The sequence below is a fragment of the Dioscorea cayenensis genome, chromosome 4 (assembly GCF_009730915.1).
Source record: "Dioscorea cayenensis subsp. rotundata cultivar TDr96_F1 chromosome 4, TDr96_F1_v2_PseudoChromosome.rev07_lg8_w22 25.fasta, whole genome shotgun sequence".
Classification (NCBI taxonomy): domain Eukaryota; kingdom Viridiplantae; phylum Streptophyta; class Magnoliopsida; order Dioscoreales; family Dioscoreaceae; genus Dioscorea; species Dioscorea cayenensis.
Window position 1 is genome coordinate 5150756 of NC_052474.1, and position 25042 is coordinate 5175797.

The window sequence follows — 25042 nt, forward strand, 5'->3', positions numbered from 1 at the left end:
ACATTACCCACAAAGTTATCAAAAACACAAAAAAAGACGGTCATACATCTTATGGTGGTGTAATAACTATGTAGAATAATAATAGTTCATCATATACGCTCAACATTATACATTAGAAACTATAACTCCACAATGGTAAATCTCTTTTAACTTTCAGCTTTGAAAGAGTAAAAAATATAATTTTTCTCATGATACGATGATATAATAAATAGCGAGTAAACCGTATTGAATATTTATACAGTACCAGAAAATATTGTGACAATAGTGTTACAGCACTGATGATGAAAGGATTCAACCATGGCTATATATCTTTTCATGGCGCTAAGCAATGTTTGGGCAAGAGGCGCTTACTGAATATGCGCATTCCAGCCGAATAAGATGGATAAACCATGAATTTATTGAAAAAAGAGAAAAGCAGAGTAGTACATAGAACAAAAGCAGAAGAGGCAAAATAAAGTAGAAGACTGTAAACGACTCACCAGAGATGAGGAGGACAGTGAACAAAAAAAACATAAAAACATAGGAAAAAATAGATAGGGAAACAGGAGCCATGAAGTCGACCATCTGGAGACACAAGCCTGTCCACAGTCAAAAGTGGCGGATTACTCCTGATTCGAGATTTTAACATCATGGGTGCTTTATTCCGTAGAATGTATTGATAATATGAGATTAAAACTTTCGGAGCTGACCGGACCTGACCCAGCATGTTGGGTTTGGTCTGAATGCGGACACGTAAACGGTGCACAGGGCACCCACGTCGTCCCGTTCCTTCTTTCTCCCGTGCCGCGGTGCGTTCTTCGCTTCCCAAGGCCTTTCATTGCTTTTGATCCAACAACCAGAGCCAGTGCTTCTTCTCTTCTCTAGATTCAAGATGAGCAATGGTTTTCTTCGCGCTTCCTCCTTCCTCCTTTCCCGCCATGCATCTCCTCAACCTTCCCTGTTTATCGGTGTTCGTTTCTACGCCAGCGATACACCACCGGATCATCATCATCGTTCTCAACAAGATCAGCGCTGCCCAGGTTTTATTCTTCTCTTTCTTGCTATCATCATCCCAATTCTTGCATGCTTTACTTTCATTTGAATAGTGAATGCTTGCGCTTTGGAATCAATGGTGTTTTCTATGTGTATAAGAAAGAGAATTCAATCGATTGTGAGAATAGTGAAACTCGGGCATTGTTCTCTTTGTGCTATTGCCTGTTTTCTATTCTTGATTTACTTATCTATTGAATTTGTGGAAAAGTTTTAACTTTTATAAAATGGCTACTTTACAGGAATGTTGCATTTTTTTTTTTTTAAATTTACTGAGACTGTTTGATTTCTTGCGCTAATGTTTTTTCTCTGAAGGGCCACTTACTCTTTATAGGAGCATGGTTAAGCAAGGGAAACTGCAACATGATGTTTATCAAGAGAAGGTCGCGTTTGAATTGGAAGATTTGCTTGTAAAATTGGGGCAGTATGAGAAGGAGATGGAAGAGTACCATGTATGATCTCTGAGACCATCTTTCTGCATTTGTTATCTTTGTTCTGTCTGCCATTAAAATGATATGATGATCTCTAGTGTTCTTCTTGCTTTCGTCATCTAACTTCCAGAAAGACTTGGCCAATTGGGAAAATAAAAGAGAGATCGAGAGGCGGAAGCTTTTGTTGGAGGAAGCTGAGCTTAAACAGCATAGTGGTGTGTGGGGAGAAACCAACAGTGGTGGAAGTAGGTTTCTTGACAAATGGCTTTCAAGGTGAGATCCTTTTCAAGCTTAAATGTTTATCCATTGAATTCCTTCTCATATTTGCTTGTATGTAATATATGTATATATCTTGAAGATAACTTAAGTTGCTAGTCACAAGGTTCTGTTTATTTCCTCAATTCAGATTTATTCTTCTTAGCTAAACGCATTTTTTAGGGCAACTTAAGTTGCTTGAGAAAAAGTTCATATGCATTCATTTTAATGCCCAGAATTTGTTATTAAGAGTCTAAAAGACATTTTCCTTGGTAGCTATGGGAGATTGCCGGTTATTCAAAAGGAAGCATGTTGTTGGTTCATGTGACCATCTAGGGGAAGTGCCTTCTAATTTTCTAACCAACTAATAGAAATTTTTGTATTTATTTTAGGATATACAAGATAGTTTTCCTAGTTTGTGCTCATCTCCCAGTCAACATTCCTGCATCAATCTACTGAAGTAATGACTAGTTGCATGTGCGAGGTTCATCATAGTTCTAGTTCACAAGACCATGATTGGATAGCGACACGAGTTCTAAGAGGATTACTGTATTCAATCCTAGTCTTGCTGTGGTGAGGATATTTTCTTGATTCAAACCAGAGATTCAGTGATCAATTTCAGACCTATTGCCCATTAAATTTGAAGGTACCAAAATTGTGAATAGTGACATGTTGTGGATCAGAATACGAAGGATAGTGAAAGAAGAAGCATAACTTGGAGAAAGTGTTGAATTCAGGGAATCATGGTTAGAGAACAGGATTTTCATCAGATATCACACCATCTGCATAATTCAGAATGAGGGGCACTTGATTGGTCAAATTACCATCTAGCTTTCTAGGTTATCTTTCCTTGATCTTGAGCACTGTAAAATTTTTAATTGATTTCTCAGCTAGCTCAATAGATGGGAAATATTATGGTGTTTGTTACTTTTATGCACACTAATCATGTCTGGCCCTTTGACCTGAATGTTTTTGGAAAACACAGATTTTCACAGTAGTAAGGGTGACCATGACCATCGTTTCATTGTTGTGAGTAACATGGCTAAACATTCTAAGAAGGTTGTATCTCTCTCAATTATATTTGGGGAGAAACACACAATACTTAGATGCTTTAGTCAGTAGAGCTATCATGCTATTCTCTCAACCATGTCTTGGAATGCTATTTCTCTGCTTAAAACTAGATGTTTAAGACTGGCGTAAGTGATCCTATTGACTTGTTCCAGATGCATCATAATTTATTCTTGTGACTTATATCATCCTTACACATATTGGCATGACGTGCATCCCTTTGGGCTTTGTTCTCACCCATATTTGTTATTTGTGCTACTAAGGGCTTTTATACTGAAATTAAAACTGTATTGTATGAATTGGCCTTCTGTTTATGTTCAGAAACCTTCAGTGACCTTCTGTTTATGTCTACCTTCTGTTCTCACCCATATTTGTTATTTGTGCTACTAAGGGCTTATCTTGGGGTTTCATTAATTAAATAAACCTTCTGTTTATGTCTACCTTAAAGATAATTTCGCGACCAAAATCTTAATTCTTAATGTTTGTTATGTATGCCTGATTTGATGACTCAGGAGAAGACGTGTGAACGTAGAACCTGGAGTTGGAAAGATGGTCTCATATCTTAATCGAGAGAAGAAGTTGGATTCAGTAGTTGGTCGTCAGCCAGTTACTCCTGTGGCGCCAAAAGGAATATACTTATATGGAAATGTTGGAACTGGTGTGCAATACAAAGTGCATGCTTATTTTGCCAAGAATTTGAATTCACTTAACTGATTATATTCCATTTTTAACTATATATATATTATTCTTATTGTTTGGTTGAAATTTATGCTTGTTACTGCAAATAACTCTAGAATGCACTTATTACTTTTATATATTTAGTGTCTATCTTCTCTTTTGCATAATATATTAGATTTATTAAACTGATCTTTCAACCTTATAGGCATTCTTACATGGCTGATATTTAGGTGCTTTTTGCTGAAGTTAATATGTCATATGCAGGGAAGACTATGCTAATGGACATGTTCTATAATGCCACTAAAGGTGTTGTTAGGCATCGCCGGCGATTTCACTTTCATGAGGTGAATGTGCATTCACCTGCTTTAAATTTAGTTGTAGAAGTTATGTGGGTACCCTATTGTGTTTGGAAAAATCTGATATTGTTGCTGATGGCATCAAACCAAATGCCCGTTCTTGTTATGAGTTTTTTTTTTCACTGTGTTATACTCTTCCAACTTTTTATCTACTATACTTGTTCTTACTCCATCAAACAATGTCTTAATTTATTTGCAGAACTGGGAAAATTTTACTATATTATCTTAACTAATTGCAGGCAATGCTTGAAATACATGAACATATGCATGAGGTATGGAAAAATCAGATTGAAGATAGAACTGTAACCTCAAGCATTTTCAGTTGGATAGAAAATCTTCCCTTTGATATGAAAGTGAAAGAATGGTTGATTGGGGAAGAGAGATATAGGCAAAAGGCACAACTGAAACATATTCTTCCAGCTGTAGCTGACAAATTTCTTGTTGACCGGCAAGCTAATAAGAGAGGGGCCAGCCTTCTTTGTTTTGATGAAATACAGGTGAGGGAACACCATACTCTCATGTTTTTACCCATTATTAGAGAAATTTTACATGCTCTGTAGTTACTTCAAAAATTTGCAAGCAATTCTGTATGTAAATAACTTCTCTGCCCTTGAATCTCCTATAGATAAGTTGGACAACTTGGTTGACCATTTATTGTACGTCAAATTCATGTTCGCTTAGACAGAGGACAATGCTTTCAAAATCACTAGTTCTTGGTAAATCTTAATAAATGAGCATTTGGGATTAAGGCTAGGGTGTCTTTTAGAGCTAACACTGAATTTTTGGTCAAATTCATAACTATCTCTAGGTTCTATACCTGTGGCTGTTTGTTGGAGATATGCAGCAGAGTCAGGTTGTTAACCTTATTATTTGTCTAGAACCTTAATAATTTCACGCGATATGCAGAATGTGGCTTGTTCTTGGGACCATATTTCTAGATCTTGTTTGAAAATAATTTGGGCCTATAATTGGATATACAATTTTTTGGGAGTTTTGCATTGTCTGAAAATAAATGCAAATTTGATTTGCATGAAAATTGTTTCTCAGTTCTTGTCCTTCTTTGAAATTTCACTTGCTGTGATCGGAAAATGAGTGTCTGAAAATCCTGGATGTGTGATAACCTCTGAATTATGCCTCCTAATCGCAATTGGATGGAGCCTGAGGGCTCCTTTGGAGTATCGAAAGGTTAGTGCTACAGTAGAAATTCTTCTGTCATATTGTCAATGAAGATTGAAAGTTAAGTTGAAGTGCTTTTGGTGTTATCCTTGTTAGATACAAACTAGCAATATATTACTTAGATTTGATAAAACCCCAAAGAATAAGCTTATTGAATGATTAAATGAGGCTTAGGCTTATATGTTCATATCCATAATTATTTACTCACCCAATCTGGGACTATTTATTAACTTTACCAATCTGTGGCTATTTATTAACTTTAACCAATTTGGGCTAGTAGTTACTCTAATACGTCTCTTGACATGTTCTCGTCTATTTGAGCTAGCCACATTGCAAAATAACCAATTAACCCAGCTCTAATACCATATTAGATACTAACCAAACATATATTATCTGGATTATGTTCAACCCAAAGGCTAAAGCTTATAGAATGCAAGACCCCAAGCTTATATCTTCATATCTATTTACTAACTTAACTCATATGGGACTATTGGCTACTCTATTAATATTTACAAAATTGATAGGTAAATATTTAGTAAGGTTTTTTTATTCCTCTTTATGATTATTTAAGATTGATGTGAATTATTTCTGCAGACTGTTGATGTATTTGCTATTGTCGCCTTATCTGGAATTGTAAGCAGATTATTAAGCACTGGGACTGTACTTGTGGCTACAAGTAACAGAGCACCTGAGGATTTGAATCAGGTAACCACCTCTGATAGGATCTTTTGTTTTCATATTGATTTTGCTATCGCTTTAGTTTGTCTGAGTGTTAGAAGGTGTTTCTCTACATTTTCTTTAGTCGCTCAAGCCGTGTTATTTATGAATTTAAAATTCAGTTTTGGTTTATATCATCTCAAAATGAGATCAGTTTGGTCATTTTGACCACTTCAATCACAGGCTCACAGTTTAGTCCTAAACCTAAGAATAGAATTGATCGATTTCATAGCTAAATTACAACTTTTGTGTATATCTTTTTATTCTTAATTGTTCATGTCCCCACTTGAGATAGTTTGTTAGTTACTGACACTGGAACTTCTGACCTCTCAATTGGAGAACAAGTGGGTCACATGCTCATCTATGAGTGAAGATGCACGTTTGAAATTTTATTGTTGAAATGATAAGTTTTATTGGAATATTTCATTCTTAAAAGCATTATTTTCTCCTGTAAAATCTACACAACTGGAATAATATGTAGATGTCATATGCCAATTTATTAGCATCATAATTAATGATTATTTAAAATATTAGAATCAAAACTTCTTCATGCAGGATATTACTTATTTAGAACTGTTAATTAATAATCATTTATTCCTGTGAGTTTGCAGGATGAAATGCAGAAGGAAATCTTTGCAAAGTTTGTCTCCAATTTAGAGAAGAATTGCTCAAATATTCTCATTGGAAGTGAGGTTGACTATCGTCGCCTCATCCCAAATAGAAAAACAGACCAAGTGAGTTGAGTAAGTTTCATATAAGTTATTTTCTGTGCCTTAAACATGGCCACACTACCTTTCCCAGATGCATGAATGTGCTATATTATCATCATTTTCTTCATCAATAGCTTGTGATCGGCTTCTCTTGTTTAAACATCATTAAAAACCAGATTCCCATCTGTTCCACTCAATACTTAAAAGTTGGGCCGCAATCTTGGCTGCTCTTATGTGAAGATTATTACTTCCCCTTTTTATTACCTTGAACCTTTTTCGATATTCCACAGCCATTGTGCATGAAGCTGAATTTATGTAAATCTTAATTCATGTTGGTGAACCTCCTGCTAGACACATCTTCTATCATGTCTTAATACTGCCTTTAGTTGCTTGATCAGGAAGCTCTCTAGGGGTAACAGAAGTGGAAGATTGATGATCCAATTTGTCTTTGCTTCCACTAAGAGCATACCAAGATTATAATACTCTCTATGGCTCTTGATCGATTTTAAGCTTTATTTTAACGCCTTTGATCGTGCAGGTTTATTACTTCTCCCCCGAAGATTCTGATTGTCAAAGAAAATTTGAGAAAACGTGGTGTAATCTCATTACACAATCTGGAGCAGTAATCATTTCTGAAACTATTCCTGTGATGTTTGGGCGGTTAGTTTGTTTGTCCATTGCCTTTATTTTCCTAGTCTTGAGTATTTTTTATTAACAATCTTCTGATAGTTCAAAGCAGATCCCTGGAAGTACCTGAAAGTTGTAATGGGATTGCAAGATTTGATTTTGAGTATTTATGTGGCCGACCGGTAATATGCTTTCCCTTATGAATTACATATTTAAAGGTTATATTTATGTATTATCTGCTCAAATTAGCCAATTTACTATTATGAATTTTCTTCCTAATATCAACTAACCATATAAACTTGCCAAATTTGTTACCCAAATTGTAACAATATACATCATGTATCAACAAAATTTCAAAGCAGAAAACAAACACTTTGCATTGGTGATACTTTGCATGGAAACACTTTCTCTGCAAAGTATTTCGTTGCATTCATTTTCCCTGCATTTACTTTCCCTGTAAAGTAACAATACGTGTTTGGTATGAACCTTGAAAATTGCAATTGAAATACATGCAAAATGAATTCCTTTGTTTGTTATGAATAACCTTTCCATGCAAAGTTATGTTTATTCTCAATTTTACCCTTCAATGAATGTCAATTATGTTTTAATTTTCACATTAATTAATGTTTTATATGTAAATAAATTAAGAAAATTGCTTATATACCCGACAAAAGTAGATATTTAATTCTTGCTTTTCTATTATGAGAAATATGATTACTTTAACTTTATCCAAGAGGCACGGTTCCTATATGAATTTTGGCAATCTTTTTGTGGATAGATTTCACCTAAAGAAAAGGTATTGTGCATGTTTCTTTCAATGAGTTTTCAATAAGAATTCATTATCAATAAAACAATATCAAGGCCAATAAGAAAAGATTCTTAAAAAAATTACAAAAAATTATATGACTTACTGAGATTGGCTTGCGTTACGGTTTTGAAAAAGGAAGACAGTGGAGAAGTTCTTCGTTAAAGTTAGGGTTTTTAAAAAGAAGACAGTGCAAAAAAGAAGAAATTTAATATTAGAAAAGGGTGAAATTGGAATTTTACACGTCTCCTACTTTCCCACCCATGATGTAATCCGTTTCACACCCACTCCCCCTGTGAATCCTTTTCATTGGTCAAAGGGAAAGTAATTACAATTTGACCATTACTTTACATGGTCTTTTTTTCAACTAAACATATGAAAGCTTTTCACAACCTCAACTTTCCAGGGAAAGTTGTTACTTTTCCCTATACCAAACGGCTCGTAAGAGGGTCTCTTCTAAGAGGACCTATTGAGAATTTATTCATGTGATTTAGGCAGAAAGCCTAAAATATATGCATATCAGGTCTAAAAGACAACATTTTTTCATGAAACGCATATTGAGTGAAGGTTGGAAAAAATCACTTTGCGTGAATGGTTATTATCATCAATTCATTCTTCTGAATGTTCACATTTTTTCAGGTCGGTGCAGCAGATTATATTGCAATAGCAAGGACCTATCATACAGTGTTTATATCAGATATTCCTGTAATGAGTATGCGCATACGTGACAAGGTATTGATGTTCCATGCTAGTTTCCAGAGCTTTCTTTTTTGGTGGGTAGCGAACTGCAAATGTCTGCGGCATGCACTTTATCTAGCATTCTAATTTCTCATTGTAATGCCTGTAGATATAGGTATTGTGACCCAATTCATGGACATTTGCCTTTAATCGAGCACCAATTTTACCAGTGATTTGGGAAATAGCTTCTCTGTAGAGCTGCTTATGTTTTTCTTTTCATCTCATCTTATAAAGGAAACATGTTCTCTAGGATGGTTTGGAGAGGATCTTCGTTTATCTTGGACCATCATTACAAGGACCAACAATTTAGTTTTTCATTTGAAGAATCATAGGCTACAATTCCTAAAATGGTTTGGTTGGTATGGAAATTACGACTTCTAGAACTTTTCACATCATTGCATCTACACAGGTTACCTGCAGTGGTCTAAATTTGACTGCATATGAATTTTCATAGTTGTTTGGATAATGAGATTTACAATCATTTGAGCAACATTACATAATAATGAAATGAAATCACTGCTTTTACTATCAGTGAATCTTTTTATTTTCTCAGGCACGGAGGTTTATCACCCTTATTGATGAATTGTACAATCACCACTGCAGCCTTTTTTGTTCAGCAGCATCTTCTATTGAAAATCTCTTTCAAGGAACTGACGAGGGAACACTTTTTGATTTGGAGAGGTTATTCATATTGACACTGTGAAACTTAACTTCAGGACCCTGGATATGAGCTCAACTTATGCCTTCAGCATGTCTCTTGATTATGCTAATGTGTCTTCTTTTTGTTTATTGTCCAAATTCATGGTATTTATTTCCTGTCTTACAAAAAATATGCTAGTGAAGCCTAGCTGCTGTACTGTCAGTTTATGGATGAATAAGCATTCCATGTTATGCAATCATAATTTGAATTCTGGAACATCACTCAAATTAGGACCTGCACCATGCCTTGATTCTGAAACAAAATTCAATGTTTTATTAGACCTAATTCTCTCTGTGCTTAGTTATGTCTTACTGAATGCCTACATTGTGTATAAGAACTTGGAATATCTGAATTATTATTATTTGCAATATTGGTTGTCTCAGTTCAACTTACTTCAGTTACAAATTTGTAGTTTTCAGTTTGAAACTGAGGCAGAAGGTGGGAAACTACGTCGTGATGTTTTAGCAGCAGGCAGTGTAGGCTCAGGACCTGCAGTTCCTGGAATAGTATCTTTATTATCTGGTCAAGAAGAAATGTTTGCCTTTCGCCGTGCGGTAAGCATCTAGCAGCAATGCATCCATTTGATTATGTTTGTTTTTTCCCTTAAATAAATTATTTGATGTCTTGAGTTACAAAGACTAGTCTATGCTAGAAGTCAAAAATTGGCCTGTCAAATGCAAATATATATATGCCATACGCATGCTTGACATTACACATGAAATACACACAAGTGCATGCACACACACATGCGCACACAAGCACAACCTAACTCTAGCCACTTGGGACATGACTTATTTGGATAAATAAGCTCTTTTCCTTGGTCATGACATATGGTCTATCAACTTTATTCGATGACTGAAGTATAAATTTCAAAAGAAAAACTTGAGCATATTATCATCACTTTATTATGCCTGAGAGCTCTATGTGCAGGTTTCTCGCTTAATCGAAATGCAAACACCCTTATACGCTGAAGGAGTCGGACTTCATCATCCTTTTTTCCAACATAGCAGACAACAGATGTTGGGTCATTCTGGTCCTGCAAAATCTAATCCATCTGCTTACAGCCCATTTTAGCATCCTTTTCACATACCAATAGTTTGAAGAAATTTAGTCTCCAAGTACTTGGGAGCCTTTCCTGTTCTCTAAACAGAAGTTCCTGCATATTCAAGCCGGGTACAGTTGGCAACATCTAAAAGTGAAGAGTGTGGTGTTTCTGGAAAGCCTGAAGGCACCATCTGCATACAAAATGTCCAATTTCTCTATTCATTTGTGCGGTTTAGAGTTATATAATGAATAACCTCATGTACGCAGATAGTTGCTGTTAGCCATTAGCATCAAATAAAAGCAATGAAATGTCATTTTCTTAAAAAAAAAAACAGAAGACAATTGAAGCAAAATTAACCATGTTGTAAGCACTCATTCTATATATGATTTGCAGTCCACATTCTATTCATCTATTTTCTAAACCTTAAGAACCTGGCAGTGAACAATATGACTCTGGAGACGTCTACGCCCGGCCAAACTTGACCAAAGATTAGTAACAAAAGTTTTGATGGGTCCATAACCAGCAAGTGTCTCCCAGTTAGATGACTTCTTCGGAGCCCCAGCAACATCAACCAATGTTATACTCATGTTATTCCGGATGATGCACAGCTTCCCATTGATCGGAAACAGTGCAGCGGCCTCGAGCGCTCGTGAGCTCCCGAGATGCAACTTGCTATCCATGCACTTAATCCACGAGTCCGAAGCCCCATCGTAGACTCTCAACTTGCATCCATCTCTACATTCCAAGGCATATAGCATCCCATTCAAGCACGTGCACGGGTTGCGCCACCCGCTCACCATGCCATCAAACACCGGGAGCCAAGCATTAGCTTCAGGGTAGTAAACCTCACTAAGAACCTGGCGATGAGGACCCAACCCTTTGATAAACCACCTCCCTTTGTAAACAACACTGATGAATGGAATCATGGACGTGCTCATGTCTGAGATTAGAAACCACCTGTTCTTGATTGGATCATAGACTTCAGCAGACTTGAGAGCTTGTTCAGCTCCTTGAGTCTCACCACCGGCCACATACAAGCAGTTGTTTAGCACACAACTGCCAAACAAGTGGCGCCGACGTAGCATGTCCGGAGCTCGGTGCCATTTGTTAGTCCGAGCGTTGTAGTATATGACTCTCCTCATTGAGCCTCTCACAGGATCTTTGCCTCCAAACATGTAAAGCTGGTGACCTGCAAGGACTGCACAACCGAACCCAACAGCTTCACTGTACTCGACCGGAATGGGCGGAAGAGTTTGCCATTGTTGAGATATGGGATCAAAGGCATCCCATGAAATGTGACCGTCTTTGTCTCTTTTGATTATGTATATCCATTCCTCGGCGATGCCGAGGCTTTGCCGGAGGGAGTAGAAGTAGTTGCCAATGAGGAGACGCTGCCATCTCTTGCAGACATGTCTTAACTTGTGGTGCTCTGCGCGAGGGACGCGCACTAGACATGCGATGGCAAGGTCGTCCGGGAGGCCGGGGAGCAGTGACTCCTGTGCTTGTGTGGCTGGTGAGGTTGCTGCTGCATTGTGCTTTGATGGTTGGATTATATTGGATTGAATGCAGAGCTTTGTTACTGGGATGAACTTCTTATCTCTGGCATCAACTCTACATAGACATGATGTGGAATCAACCTGTCATGTATTTCAATGGAAGTAAAGATAAATAGCACATCATTCCTGTGTGTGTTCTTTAGTGATTTCTGCTGTATAATTAATTTGCACAGCATGAATTGTAAAAACCTCTATAATTCTCACAAATCGACAATATTTTAAATTGTGAATCACAAACAGATGCCGTTTTTTGTAGATTGATGGTTGGACTTATTAAAATTGGTGTTGAATAAAATCCAATCTGCTATAAAAGAGAAGCAGATCAAGATGATCTGAAAACAAGTTATTAGCCTTAGCATCATGTTCTAGGCATAAAAACAACAGCAAAAGCGACAATTCAACTCACCGTTGACACACACCCGCACACCCAAAAAGAAGATGCCATTTTATTAATTGATCCTACCTTGTAGCAGTTAGCTATATTTTATCAAGAAAATTTGCAAGGGATTTCAATTTAAATACTTCATTGTCTGCATTGATTGTTGTCCAGCTTCTAACAAATATTCAAACTGGTGGGATACACCCTTTACTATCTGCCTATACCTGCTCAAGCTGACCATGTTTACACTTTTGATGTTTCATCTCAAAAACAAACAAAGAGTGCATTTAACACCAATACATAGATAAATCATCAAACAACAACAGGGTGGACTTTTCTTTAAGACCAAAAACAGTGATGGAAACCCTTGGACCTCAAAAGCATTGTTCTGCTATTCCATAGTTTGCTTCTGGTTGGATAATGCAAAATGTTCTATGAGAAAACATATCATATGAAGATATATAGCAAGTGCACAACTAATCCTACAAGCAGCTGATGATCAAAGAGATGATAAAAATCAACTAAAAATCAACCAGATATTTCAATTGTTCTACCACTAACTTTAATGAAAATTCAAGCTGCTGGCTTGTCTTTCCAATCCTTCAATCTCAAAGAACCCAAACTGGACCAAACTAAACAAAAGTACACAAAAGCAGGAATAGCATTCTTAAAGAAGAAGATGAAAGATGAAATTTTGAACATCAGAAATAAACATACAAATCAAAATTAAAAGAAAAAAGATTAACCAATGCAAATATATATATATATATATACCAGAGCTGGCTGCCTTCTCTTGGTCTCCATCTTCCAGTGTTCAAGCCAACCTCTAAAACTCCATTCCTAACTTGAAAAAAGTATGGAAAGCAGCCATTTTTTCATCAGCAGAGATGGCGTGGAAACCCAAACAAACCCACAAAGAGAAAACAAAAGAGAGGAGAAAAAGGGAGGGAAATTGAGGCTGTGCAATGAAATGCAGAAAAAAAAAAAAATGACCCAAACTTTTCCGGGCCCACGTCCGCCACAAATGATAACAAATGGAGTCTCTTGCATGTTGCCAGCTTTAGAAAAGCAAAAGTCCACTTTGTTCCAAATTTTTTTTAATTATTTAATTAAAAAAATTTTAAAAACTTAATAGGGTGGAAACAGTCTGATAGCAGGCCTGTGTTTACTTGCTAAGAAAAATCTAAATTCTGAGATTAAGGAAGGAAGTGGAATTTGTTCCCTTTTATCTTTCTCTTTCTCTTCTGTTCTAATAATTCTTCTTGCTATGCTTTTGAGTTGTTAGTCATAAAAAAAGAAAGAGGTTGTTTTTGGTGCACCTCCACCATGTGATATTTGGTATTTACTGATAACTTTTTTTTTTTTTAAATGTGGCTAAGTTACAAATCCTCAACTTTTATGTTAGAAAAATTAATTCCTCAAACATTATTGTAAAAGAGAGAGTTGATTCTCAATCTAACTCCATTTTTTTTCTTTATAATTACTAATTATATATATATATGAATGAAATTTAAGATCTTCCGATCCATGGTAAATGGGATATTTCATGATATAGGTTAAAAATCTTTGTTCTTATACCTTAACAAAAATGGGTAAAAGCCTTTTACTTATGTACTTCTACAAAGTAATTTTAATTGATTGTTTATATACTTCTTTGATCATAAATTAATAAAAAATATAAAAAACAAACCATACTCATATCATAATATAAAAATCAAGTTGATTTTAGGTATAGGGATAAATAAACAGATAGAAGTATTGACATATATAATCAAATAAGTTATCTTTTGTTTCTCAAATTTTTTTTAAAACAAGAAGATAATTGCTCATTACGTGAGAAATCCAATTTATATGCAATTGCAATGAAGGTGTATTAAAAAGAACCTAAAAGGGATTAAAAGAAGAATGATAATAATATGATTTGCTAGAACAGTAACTGGGAGAAGGATGGTTCAATGTTAATTGAGAGTTCAATTTGCTGGCTCTTCTTTCCAGCCCTCCTAAAGACCACTTTGTCTGTCTGCATGCATTTGTCTCAATATTAAGTGGTGCAGCTAAAAAAGCTGACCCAAACCACCATCATTAAATTATTTGGGTTCCAAGTCACAGAATATAAGCAAGGAGACAAGCAGGTTGGATGATCTATATTCATCAGCATCTATGAATCCATCTGGTCGTCAGTTTCCAAGCTGCAACCTTTTTTAATAAATAAAATTATTTCCGTAGGGTGTTAACCTGATCCATTAATCCATAGCATGTACAAAAAATATGTTCATAAAGATGTTTTCCTTTCCCTCTTAGTAATGAGAAGCTGAGGAATTACAAACAAGCAGATGGTACACAAAAATTAAAGCCATATCAACACCTCCTAATGATAATTTAAGAAGGTTAAATTTGTGGTAATCTAGGTGTCAATGGCTGCCACCGCTGCAGCACAAGTTTACTAGATCCATCAAAGTGGAATACAATCCTTCTAAAGACAAATGCCCCAGAAATCGTTTATTTTCGAATTCATCATTGCCTGCTGCGAGTTTTCCCTCAGCCATTGAGTCATCATCAAGAACAACCCACCATGAAATGCATCCCGAAACATCATGAGGATCAACATGTGCCACCAGACCGAGTGTCTCACCTTGATCGAGATCAAAATATAAGCACAAGAAATCTCTGCTCACCTTCATTCCAACTACTAGAGCTTCCTCGTGGAGCCAACGAATAACTTGGCCAGCAACCTGTTAGAAAGAGAGTTCGTTTTGCATTAATGGCTAATGCAGAAAACTCTTCATGTTTTTAAGGAACCGATCTCCTAAGGCATAAGGTTTTCTTTCAATGCTACAACACTACTCATACTGCAGAAAAAAGCTACAGATTTTATCAATGTTGTCTCCACTCTTCATCACAAGAATAATTAATCTCAATTTCAGAAAAATAAAAAAAGGGAAAACACTGCAACACAGAACTGAAGCTTGAGTACCTGCTGCAGAAGGATCATTGAGAGGTCTTCCAGGTCACAGCTATAACAGTTCACTGAACAAGTATCAGCAGACTTGCTTCTGAATGAACCGATGATACTAGATGAACCTTCTCCACTGACACTAATCCGGTCATCATTCACCACGACCTTTGTGAAGAATTGTGACCTACTCTTCAAGTCAGAAGAATCTAAGGACTTGGTCTGTTCCCCAGAATGAAGAATCGAATGAGGAACCTTCAAAGAGAGCAACCATGAAGACGTCCTTGAATGCCAAGTAGGGCGGGATAATAAATGAAGGTATGGAACCCTGCTCACCTGCATGCATGAAAAGAATGCGGTCAAAATGAAATATGCTATTCCACATGTTTGTTTAAAAAGATGAGAGAGACTTTATACCAGGCATTCAAGTTCTGATAGCACTTTGTTTGAGAAGATTCTATGAGAAACAGTCATACAGAAATGACCCAGGAGACCATTTCCATCACCAGAGTGCTGACTGTACAATTGATGCCGAGGAGGAAAAGAGCGCCTATCCTTAACTTTAGTAACAACATTTCGATGAAACATATCTTGCAAGTAAATTTCTAAACTGACTGGACTTGGAAATCCCAGCAAATTTCTGGTATCATGCTTTGCATCTAAGACCATCATATCTAATGAATCAGAATGTAAAATCCCATCTTCCCCATTTTGAGTCTGGCTGCTGGAGTCAGTTGCCTGACTACTGTCTTCTTTCCCAGAAGCAATAAGGCACAGACAAACATAAGCTTCTTGACCAATGCGCAACTGTAGAAAATCTTCCCTCATCCCAGTCACATTCACTCCTGGTGCTGAATTGTAGCTCTCATGGTTAACCATATCAAAGACCTGCATTAGATAATTCTTTCAGAAATCAGCAATTAAAAGGGGAGGGAAGACCATAAGCGATTTGTAAAAAAGAACCTGCTCTTCAAAAATGGAGCGATGAATCTCACGTAGTATGCCATGTGCATTCTTGACACATTCATTGACATCTTCAGCAGTCAAACCTTCTTTCCGGCCTCCACAAGAAAAATGCTCACCTGAACCACGCATAGGAAATTTCCCAAAGCTTCTTGGTATGTAATTTGGATGTGCTCCAAGAAATCTTAAGCATAGACTGCGACATGACTTTTGAGGCAATTGCACGGCCAGAATCCCAGCAGAATCATGATCTATGCGTACAGTGGATAGAGGAGAAGGCCGAGCAGAAGCTGTCAAATCTAGCAATGAACTCTCTAGCAGGTCAATGGTAAACCCCTCGTTGCCTGGACCAGTCACTGCAAGGCGATGGCGTTTTACTTTCCAATTCTGCTGGAGTCTGTCATTTTATCTGGTGTAAGACCAAAATGATATTTGTGAACAGCATAATTGATGCTATTAGCATGCACACATACCTGATCAACGAACCATAAAATCTGGCCTCTCTTGCAACTTGCTGCTCCAACGCTTTGGAAGATTGCTTAAAATATCTTCCTACTTGCTGAACATGGATATTAGAAGAGCACTTTCTTAGCATCTACTAATCATATAAGATGGTAAAATATGTATATACCACCAGAGAACCACAGTAGAATTAGACATAAACTAGTGAGAAAAACCCAGGTTTGCAAGAATCCAGCAAGCTCCCATGCCATACATACATCAACTGACGGAAATTTAGTATGTTACTTCCCACTTACGTCACGATGGCAAGGTCTCTAGCATTTTGCCAAGTATCTTGACAGAAGGACATACATAAACAGTTGGTATTGCACAATGGCCATAGGTCGAACACTTAATTTGGAATAATCTACACTCAGAAGAAATTAATGCTATACTACGTTACTAAGTTAAAGCACCATATTTTACCAGAGAATAATCAGGTTACTTGTTAATAAGTATTTGATCTCACCACTAATCTACACTCAGGAGCACTGCTATTCAATTAAGCCATATTTCGACTAGCCATCATTATATCAACCGAAACAACTTAGAATGTAATCTTTTGAACAAAAACCAGTATTTCTGCAACTAGATTGAGTATCAAAATCATACATGATACCAGACGTTCAGACATTATATTAAGTTAGGTGGCTACACATACAAATAGTACTATGAATGAACAGAAGATGATAGGGCTCAAATTCAATCGAGAACACACTCAAAAAACAAAGTAAAAAAAAAACCTAATAATACCCGGAGTCTTTGTAGTTTAGTCGCCGCAGAGACTGCAACGTCTGAAACATTTTCGTTTGGCAACTGCTTGGGTCTCTGCATCCCCGCCACAGCCACAGCATCATTTGCCTCAACCTACACAAAGGGGGAACAAGAGCAGAATGAGGTCATCCTTTTGCAATCCTCTTCACCAAAGGGAGAAAAGATTATAAATTGAAAAGAGAAAAACAGAAAGAATACGGTGTTGATGAGATCAAGGATAATGGAGAGCTCCTCGTGAGCGAGGCGGAGATTCTCCACCAATCCCTGCCACGGCCAAACTGCCGGCGCTGCCGGCGCAGCCAAGGAGGAGTCTTTGGAGGTTTTCTGCTTCTTGGTGTCTTTCTTATCGATTATTGAAGAGAAATCAATGCGCCTGATCATATCCAGGCGCTTCTCCTCATGCCCCGTCTCCCTGAGCACAAAAAACACAAATCAATCGACGAACAGAAGCATGGATCACTAAGAGAAGGAGGAAATGGCAGGCGGGTGAGTACTGGGGGAATTGCTCGTTGCCGGATTCATCAATGGCGTCCAAGCGCTTCAGAGGGAGCTTGTCTAGATCGATCTTCATGCTCCTCCAATCCCCACTCCCCACTCCCCAATCCCCAATCCCCAATCGAAGATGAAGAGCAACGGAGCAGAGCGTTGATGCTGGAAAAGAAGATGGGCTTCGGGTTACCCGTTAACAATCAACTTCAGCCCATTAAGGCCCACTCTAGTATACTTAACTGTGTGTCTATATGGGTTTATGGTATCTGGTCAACCTGCGTGCTTATATATTTTGCCATTTTGCCATTAACTCCATTTCTCATTTTTATATAGCATATTTAATATAATTCAATTAATATTAAAAAATATTTTAAAAATTTAGCTTATATATATATATATATAAATTTGTTTCACTTTGATTATAGTCTTATAGATGTTGATAGCATTGTTTGTTTTATTTTAATTGTTGTGGGCAAACAACAGATTCAAACCTTCAATGAAATACCAATTCTTTTATTTTTGTAGTTTAATAAATAAATTATTTGGGACATCTTTAATAGTTAAATTATCCATATATTTAATGTTTTTGTCACTTCATCAATGCACTCTCTTTGTTTCCTTAGGGTGGAGATTTATCAAGGTGGATTATGAAGACTTTTCTTGTGAACGGCTTCAATTTATAATTTTTATTTTTTTCTATTTCTTGAATTTTTGTTATGTTTTTGTCTTATGTTTTGTTTCTCTTTTATAGCTTGATTTTTTCAATAAAATAGCTTAATGTTTCTTTTATTAAATATATATATATATATATATATATATATATATATATATAGTCTTATGTTCTGTTTCTCTTTTGTAGCTTGATTTTTTCAATAAAATAGCTTAATGTTTCTTTTATTAAAAAAATATATATTTAGTATAATGGTTTAGGGGGTGGAACTAGAAACAAAATTTAGGGGGTGCTAAATTAAAATTTAAAAAATTATGAATATTAAATAACTTTATTAATTCAAAATTGAGATAATTATAATCAATAATTCAAAAACAAAATATACAAAAGTTTTGATTTATGTATAAACAACTTATCATATCTACATAATTAGCAAATAACTCAACTATCAATTAGACACTAAATTTACAAATAATATAATTAAAAAAATAATTTAGCACAAATTCACAATTTAAATTCATTTATGCAACAATTATTTAACAAATAATATACAAATAATCAATTTTTTATAGCAGTTAATCACAACAAATATCTGACAATTTTTACAACAATTTTCATAACAAATAATAAACAAATATTTAACAGATATCCAATAATTATTTAATAAATATAAAAATATTTTTAGACAACAAATAATCACACCAAAATTAAACAAATTAAATTAGATATAAAAAATTGAAAAAAAAAAAACATAATAAGTCCCTACAGTGAAAGATAAAATATACTCGGAAGCCGGAAGTTGAGCAAAGAGAGAAAACTCACAAACTGCGATGATTTTATTAGAGATTTTGAGATAGCAATTTTTTTTATGGTTTTATTTTTATTTTTATTTGTTATTACTATTTTTTCCAGTAATATCCTAGAAAATTAATTATAATGTATTGATAAGTTCAATAAAAATATATCTAAATATAAAATTTTAAAACAAAAATATTTAAAGATACATGTTTGGTTAGCCATAATATTTATTATTATCACCAAATATCAATTTTATTTAATATAATAATCTTATTGTTTTATTTAAATTATTTTATATATTGCGGGTTGAAGTAATGAAGTTTGAAAAAAATTAAATAAAAAAATATCACTTTCCATACAAATTATAATTATTAATATTTTAATAATTATATATATATATATATATATATATATATATATATATATATATATATTCAATGGCAAGGGGGTGCTTGAGCACACCCTTGCCCCCCTCTAGATCCGCCTATGGGTTATACTATAGTATGGAATCTACAATAATTTTATTTTATTATTTCAATTATTCATCATTTACATTCTATTGTCAATATATCATTTATCTAATAAAAATATTTAATATATAATTAGATAATATGAAAAAAATTTATATTTTGAAATACATTATTTAAAATATTTTTAAAAAAATTATATGAATTATATAAAAATAGCACATCGTTAATTTTTTAAAGATTATTTATTTTTTGGTTACTAAAAAATTGAAAATAATTTATTAAACTGATGAAGAAATAATAAACAAATTAATTTAAATTATATTTTAAAATTACATCAATAACAGTTTTTTTGGATAAAATAAAAGGCTTAATGAGCATTGCCTAGTGAGCCATTAAAATTGCTCTTAGTTTAAAATTAAACTTAATTAGTATTCTTAAAAAAAATAAAAAATACTGACTTTGTCTCGTAAGAGTGTTAATTGTTTTTATTTTTTTATCCCTTATTAATTGAAACATAATTATTAGAAATGATATCAATTATTTTTAATATTCTTTATCTTATTGTCCTGCTATCCTTCTCTCAATTTTCTCAACTTCTTAGAGTCCTTGTAATCGTTTATTTCATTTTTAGTGGATATATAGTTTGTTCTTACACTTTTCAAATTTCAAAATACTCTAATGTCCTTTTTTTTAAAAAAAATAATAGACGACAAGCGTCCTTTTTATATGAATATAAACAGTACAAACAGTACTGCAACCCGGATGTACAGTATATGTACAGTATAAGAATAGTATAAAAATCCCGGGTGAACAATATATGAACAGTACTGTCGGGGGAGGAATATGAACCCATGACCTCCCCTTATACTTTGGTGTCATTCCATTAGACTATCCAATGGTTGACACTCTAATGTTCTTTTGCTCTGAAATTGTATTTTGTTGTTATTATCATCATCTTTGTATTTTTTTATAAATTATGATTTATTCATTTTTATGGTAAAAAAAAACTTGTGATTCATCAATAAACAAATGAATATTGTGACTTACACTAACTTCCATCATCAAACAATCACTTTGAACTAGCAATGCAGGACGTAATAGATGATTTAGAATGATCTACTAAGTTGAACCGCATAGTTTATCTTTAGGAGTTTACTTAATGTTTTTTATATCCATGTATATCAAACTAGAAATTTTCTATGCTCCAGCAGTTTAACGTTGTTTTTTTATCTGTTTTTTTTTATCTTTTGTTCCACGTCTGTTGATAGGACAAGTCTACTTCTGTTGGCTGTCCGGTTTCTTCAATTCCTCCTTGTTGTTCATGTTGTTATCTTCCTAAGTTTTTATATACTTTTTTTCTTTAATAAAACGTGATTTATCCAATTTTCTTAAAAAAAAAACCAACAAGAGAGTGTATTTTGATGCAAGGCACAAGTAATAGAAAATCTGATAAGTCACATTAACCATAATAATAGTTCAGTGCGAATCAAACAAAAAATTTAATATCATTTATGCTCCATTGAAATCATGAAATGAAAAAGAGAATAAAATGAATGAGATGCGATTAGAAATGAAAAAAAAAAAATGTTTGGTTGAAGAGAATGTATATGAAAATGAGAAAAAATGGAGTAGGTTATGAAATTACTTTTAAATTTTTATTATAAATAAATGATATAAAAATTTGTAGAAAGATGAATTATATTTAAAAACAAATAAAATTATGTATTTATAAAACAGTTTGAATATTATTATTTACTTTAATTATTAAAGTAAAATTAAATATTTAAATTTAAGAATTCAAATAACTTAATGAGTATTGTTAAAATAAATTATTAATTTGGAATATTATTATATTCAAATATATAAATTTAATAATTTACTGTATTTATTATTAATTTAATGCTTAATATTTAAATATTTAATTAAAATAATTCAAATTACCTATCATCCAATTTGATCACTATAATTATTTAAATTGAACAATTTACTTTTAATCATTATTAAAATTAAATATTTAAATTAAAAAAAAGTGAATGGCATTAATCATACAACTTAAAATTTACTTATAAATATATATATATATATATATATATATATATATATATATATATATATATATATATATATATATATATTACAAAATATCATATTACATTGAAAAAAATATAAATAAACGAGTTTCTGTATTTTGGTTGTAAAATTTGTCCACTTCCAGTGGATATTTTGTAAATTTTTTTTCTAATATATGTGTTTTATCTATTTTTTTAGAAAAAGTAAAACAAGAAGTTTTTTTTATTTTTTAATCTATATTCTTGAATCATATTAAATACAAAAATTTTGCAATATTGATATTGAAATCATATATAAAGCAAGATGGGAGGTTCATTAATATGCTGACTTGGGATATAGGAGACTGAACTGTGACTAGTAAAAAAAATGAAAACATAAAAATAAAAGTGAAAGTAAAAATAACTAAGTTTTGGTTGTTATTTTATTGTGGGGCAACTCTTCTCCAAACTCTCCAATTTTAGATTGAATGTTATGTGAATAACTTGGTCGGGGCATTTAATTCCCCAAATTTGAATTTATTCCTTTGGTGACCACACAGACTATTGCTTTTAGCGTGACGCATGTGCATGAATATGAAAAACTAGTATGCCCTACAAAGTCAATTTTAGTTATTGTTTAATAATAAAATAGTTTTATTTCAATGCATGCATAATTATGGGTATTGTATTACTAGAACCTCCACGCACACGCCTTCGTCACGCCAGCCTCGGGGACGATGGAGAGGTCATTGGGGATGCCATTCAACTTACTCGAGATGCAGGGGTCATCCTGGGTGAAGTGACGGTTACGGCAGAAGCTTGTTTAAAGAGTTTAGAGAGTAGAGAGAATGGATAAGAGAGAGATGTATTCACAAAAGAGTTTCTTTATTGCATTTAAGAGGGATGGGATACAAAGGTAGAGATATGGATGTGGGTAGGGATGAGATCCGGATTAGCATACCCATACCTTACAAATTAAGGGGCTAGGCTCCAAGACTTAACCCTTAAGTCATTCTATTTATGACAAGAAACTTACCAAACTATCATGTAGTAAATATGACATTTACCAAACTTACCTATTCCTAACAAGATACTTACCAAACTCACTTATTACAAGCATGTCATTCATCAGTAAAACTACTGTTGCTACAGTTGCAAATCTATTTTACACACTAAAAAAACAACCACCTTGCATTGTATAGATTTCAAATTAATGATAGAGATCATTAAAGTAAGACATGATTATTTATATTCCTTGTAACCCAAAATAGTTCACAACCTATGAAATAAAATATGATTTTGTATTCATTATTGGTTATCACATGTTGTACTACTATATATGATAGAATCACTGGCGGATTTAAGGGGGGCAAGGGGGTGCTTCAGCACCCCCTTGGCCCATCATATATATATATATATATATATATTTATATATTCATAATTATATTATATATATAATTAAACTATTAATCATCATAATGCATATAAAAAATGCTATTTTTATTTTTATTTTTAAATTTTACCTCATATTCTTTAAAATAAATTACATAAAAATAATAAAATTACTATATTAAATAAATTTGATGTTGAGTGATAATAAATAATATGGCTAGCCAAATATAAATCCTCTAATATTTTTGTTATTAAACCATATATATATATATATATATATTAAACTTATCAATACATAATTATCAATATTTAGGATATTAATATAAAAATTAAAAATTAAAAATAAAATCCTAAAAAATGCAATTGCTATCGTAAAATCTCTAAAATAAAAAACATTGCAGATCTCATAGATTGTTGAGTTTTTTTTTTCTCTTTGATTAATTTTCTCCAAGTTTATGTTTTATTTTCATTATCGGGATTTATCGTTTTTTTCCTGTTTGTTTTATATCTAATTTAATTTTTTTTTAATTCTTATGTGATTATTTGTTGTGTAAAAGTATTTATATTTGTTGAATGATTGTTAGATATTTATTAAATATTTGTTTCATTATGAAAATTATTGTGAAAAATGTTATATATTTGTGATTAATTGTTATGAAAATTTTAATTATTCATTATATTATTGGTTAAATAATTGTTATATGTAATAATTAACTTATATATGAATTTGTTTAAAATTGTTTTTTAATTGCAGTATTTGTTAATTTAGTGTGTTAACTAGTTGAGTTAATCGCTAATTATGTAGATATGATAGCGGATTTACACTTAAACCAAATTTTTTAGATGGATATATATTTTATATTTTTAAGATATTAATTATTATAATCTCAAGTTTGAATTAATAAAATTATTTAATATTTAAAAAAATTTAAAATTTAAATTCAGCACCCCCTTAATTTTAGTTCTGCATAGAATGGTATGTCTCAGCCACTAGAGTGGAGACTCTTAGTAACATTGTGGATATTTGTAGTTGACAAATATTGAACTGGACCATACAGAACTCTTAGATCAAACACTGTCATAGAACAAAAAAATTATTCTGTTACAAAAAGTCCTTATTACCTAAGTATGTTATTAAATCTTATATATAAATTATATTACTTTGATAGTGTCAACCGATGATGCTAAGCTATATACGGACACATTGGGTTACATAATAAATACATTGAGGTTTGTAGTCATCCAAGATCTATCACTCCTTTTGTAGGAGAGAATATTCTAAATTATGTTTCTTATGTGTTGGATAAATCCGGCGGTTAATTTTTTGAAAGTATTTTACTATATATAAAATATATATTATTATACATTTTTCTTTAATTGTTTTATGTCCAATAGTGTAAAGAAATACACATATAAGTGGAGATCGACAGTGCCACTGGTGGTCTAATTATCCCACGAATATTTATTGATAGAAGGACTAATATGTAAAATATTATATTAGGGTCTCACATATGAATATCTCTAATCTTTGGATTAAATTGCTTGATGGACATGATTGTGATTATAAAATTAGTATGGACTAATTTACTAAAGATGTAGTGATCCCAAACGGGTTCACGCTCTAATCTTATCCGAAAATATTTACTCCATATTTTGTGATATGAGATTAGGGTTTCTCAATAAATTAATTTGTGATTTCCATTAAAAGACGGCT

The 25042-nt window shown here is 33.3% G+C and overlaps 3 protein-coding genes across 4 annotated transcripts; 1 reads left to right on the plus strand and 2 right to left on the minus strand.

Moving 5' to 3' along the window:
* Positions 1 to 697: 697 nt before the first annotated feature.
* Positions 698 to 10671, plus strand: LOC120258801 (putative ATPase N2B). Of its 2 annotated transcripts, none has more exons than XR_005536017.1 (14): positions 698 to 1019; positions 1345 to 1481; positions 1591 to 1733; positions 3296 to 3441; positions 3726 to 3805; positions 4057 to 4314; positions 5588 to 5698; positions 6322 to 6444; positions 6959 to 7080; positions 7160 to 7229; positions 8492 to 8584; positions 9144 to 9271; positions 9710 to 9844; positions 10221 to 10357. XR_005536017.1 is itself a non-coding variant. In XM_039266235.1 (14 exons), the coding sequence occupies exons 1-14, from the start codon at positions 872 to 874 to the stop codon at positions 10362 to 10364; spliced, it is 1845 nt and encodes a 614-aa protein (XP_039122169.1). In that variant the 5' UTR covers positions 699 to 871; the 3' UTR covers positions 10365 to 10671. The 2 variants fall into 2 exon arrangements, 1 of the variants encoding a protein (XP_039122169.1); XM_039266235.1 differs by having other exon boundaries at positions 699 to 1019; positions 9703 to 9844; positions 10221 to 10671.
* Positions 10672 to 10733: 62 nt separating this feature from the next.
* Positions 10734 to 13209, minus strand: LOC120258803 (F-box/kelch-repeat protein At1g55270-like). Its single transcript, XM_039266236.1, has 2 exons — positions 13045 to 13209; positions 10734 to 11972 (listed from the first exon to the last, which is right to left on the minus strand). The coding sequence occupies exons 1-2, from the start codon at positions 13072 to 13074 to the stop codon at positions 10752 to 10754; spliced, it is 1251 nt and encodes a 416-aa protein (XP_039122170.1). The 5' UTR covers positions 13075 to 13209; the 3' UTR covers positions 10734 to 10751.
* Positions 13210 to 14493: 1284 nt separating this feature from the next.
* LOC120259146 (mediator of RNA polymerase II transcription subunit 17) lies at positions 14494 to 18055 on the minus strand. The gene is made up of 8 exons (XM_039266690.1): positions 17956 to 18055; positions 17660 to 17873; positions 17441 to 17554; positions 16660 to 16745; positions 16187 to 16583; positions 15641 to 16111; positions 15245 to 15559; positions 14494 to 15002 (listed from the first exon to the last, which is right to left on the minus strand). Exons 1-8 carry the CDS (start codon positions 18030 to 18032, stop codon positions 14682 to 14684), a joined length of 1995 nt encoding a protein of 664 aa, XP_039122624.1. The 5' UTR covers positions 18033 to 18055; the 3' UTR covers positions 14494 to 14681.
* Between the last annotated feature and the right edge of the window lie 6987 nt (positions 18056 to 25042).

Bases quoted from the DNA above. Each gene is read 5' to 3' on its own strand.
- LOC120258801 (XM_039266235.1), top strand. From the start codon at position 872: ATGAGCAATGGTTTTCTTCGCGCTTCCTCCTTCCTCCTTTCCCGCCAT. The intron at 8,585-9,143 runs GTATTGATGTTC...TTATTTTCTCAG, and splicing joins GTATGCGCATACGTGACAAG to GCACGGAGGTTTATCACCCT. The intron at 9,272-9,702 runs GTTATTCATATT...ACAAATTTGTAG, and splicing joins ACACTTTTTGATTTGGAGAG to TTTTCAGTTTGAAACTGAGG.
- LOC120258803 (XM_039266236.1), bottom strand. From the start codon at position 13,074: ATGGAGACCAAGAGAAGGCAGCCAGCTCTG. The intron at 11,973-13,044 runs GTATATATATAT...AATACATGACAG, and splicing joins AGAGAAGGCAGCCAGCTCTG to GTTGATTCCACATCATGTCT.
- LOC120259146 (XM_039266690.1), bottom strand. From the start codon at position 18,032: ATGAAGATCGATCTAGACAAGCTCCCTCTGAAGCGCTTGGACGCCATT. The intron at 16,746-17,440 runs GTATTATTAGGT...ATCCATGTTCAG, and splicing joins CTAAACTACAAAGACTCCGG to CAAGTAGGAAGATATTTTAA. The intron at 16,584-16,659 runs GTATGTGTGCAT...ATAAAATGACAG, and splicing joins TTTTATGGTTCGTTGATCAG to ACTCCAGCAGAATTGGAAAG.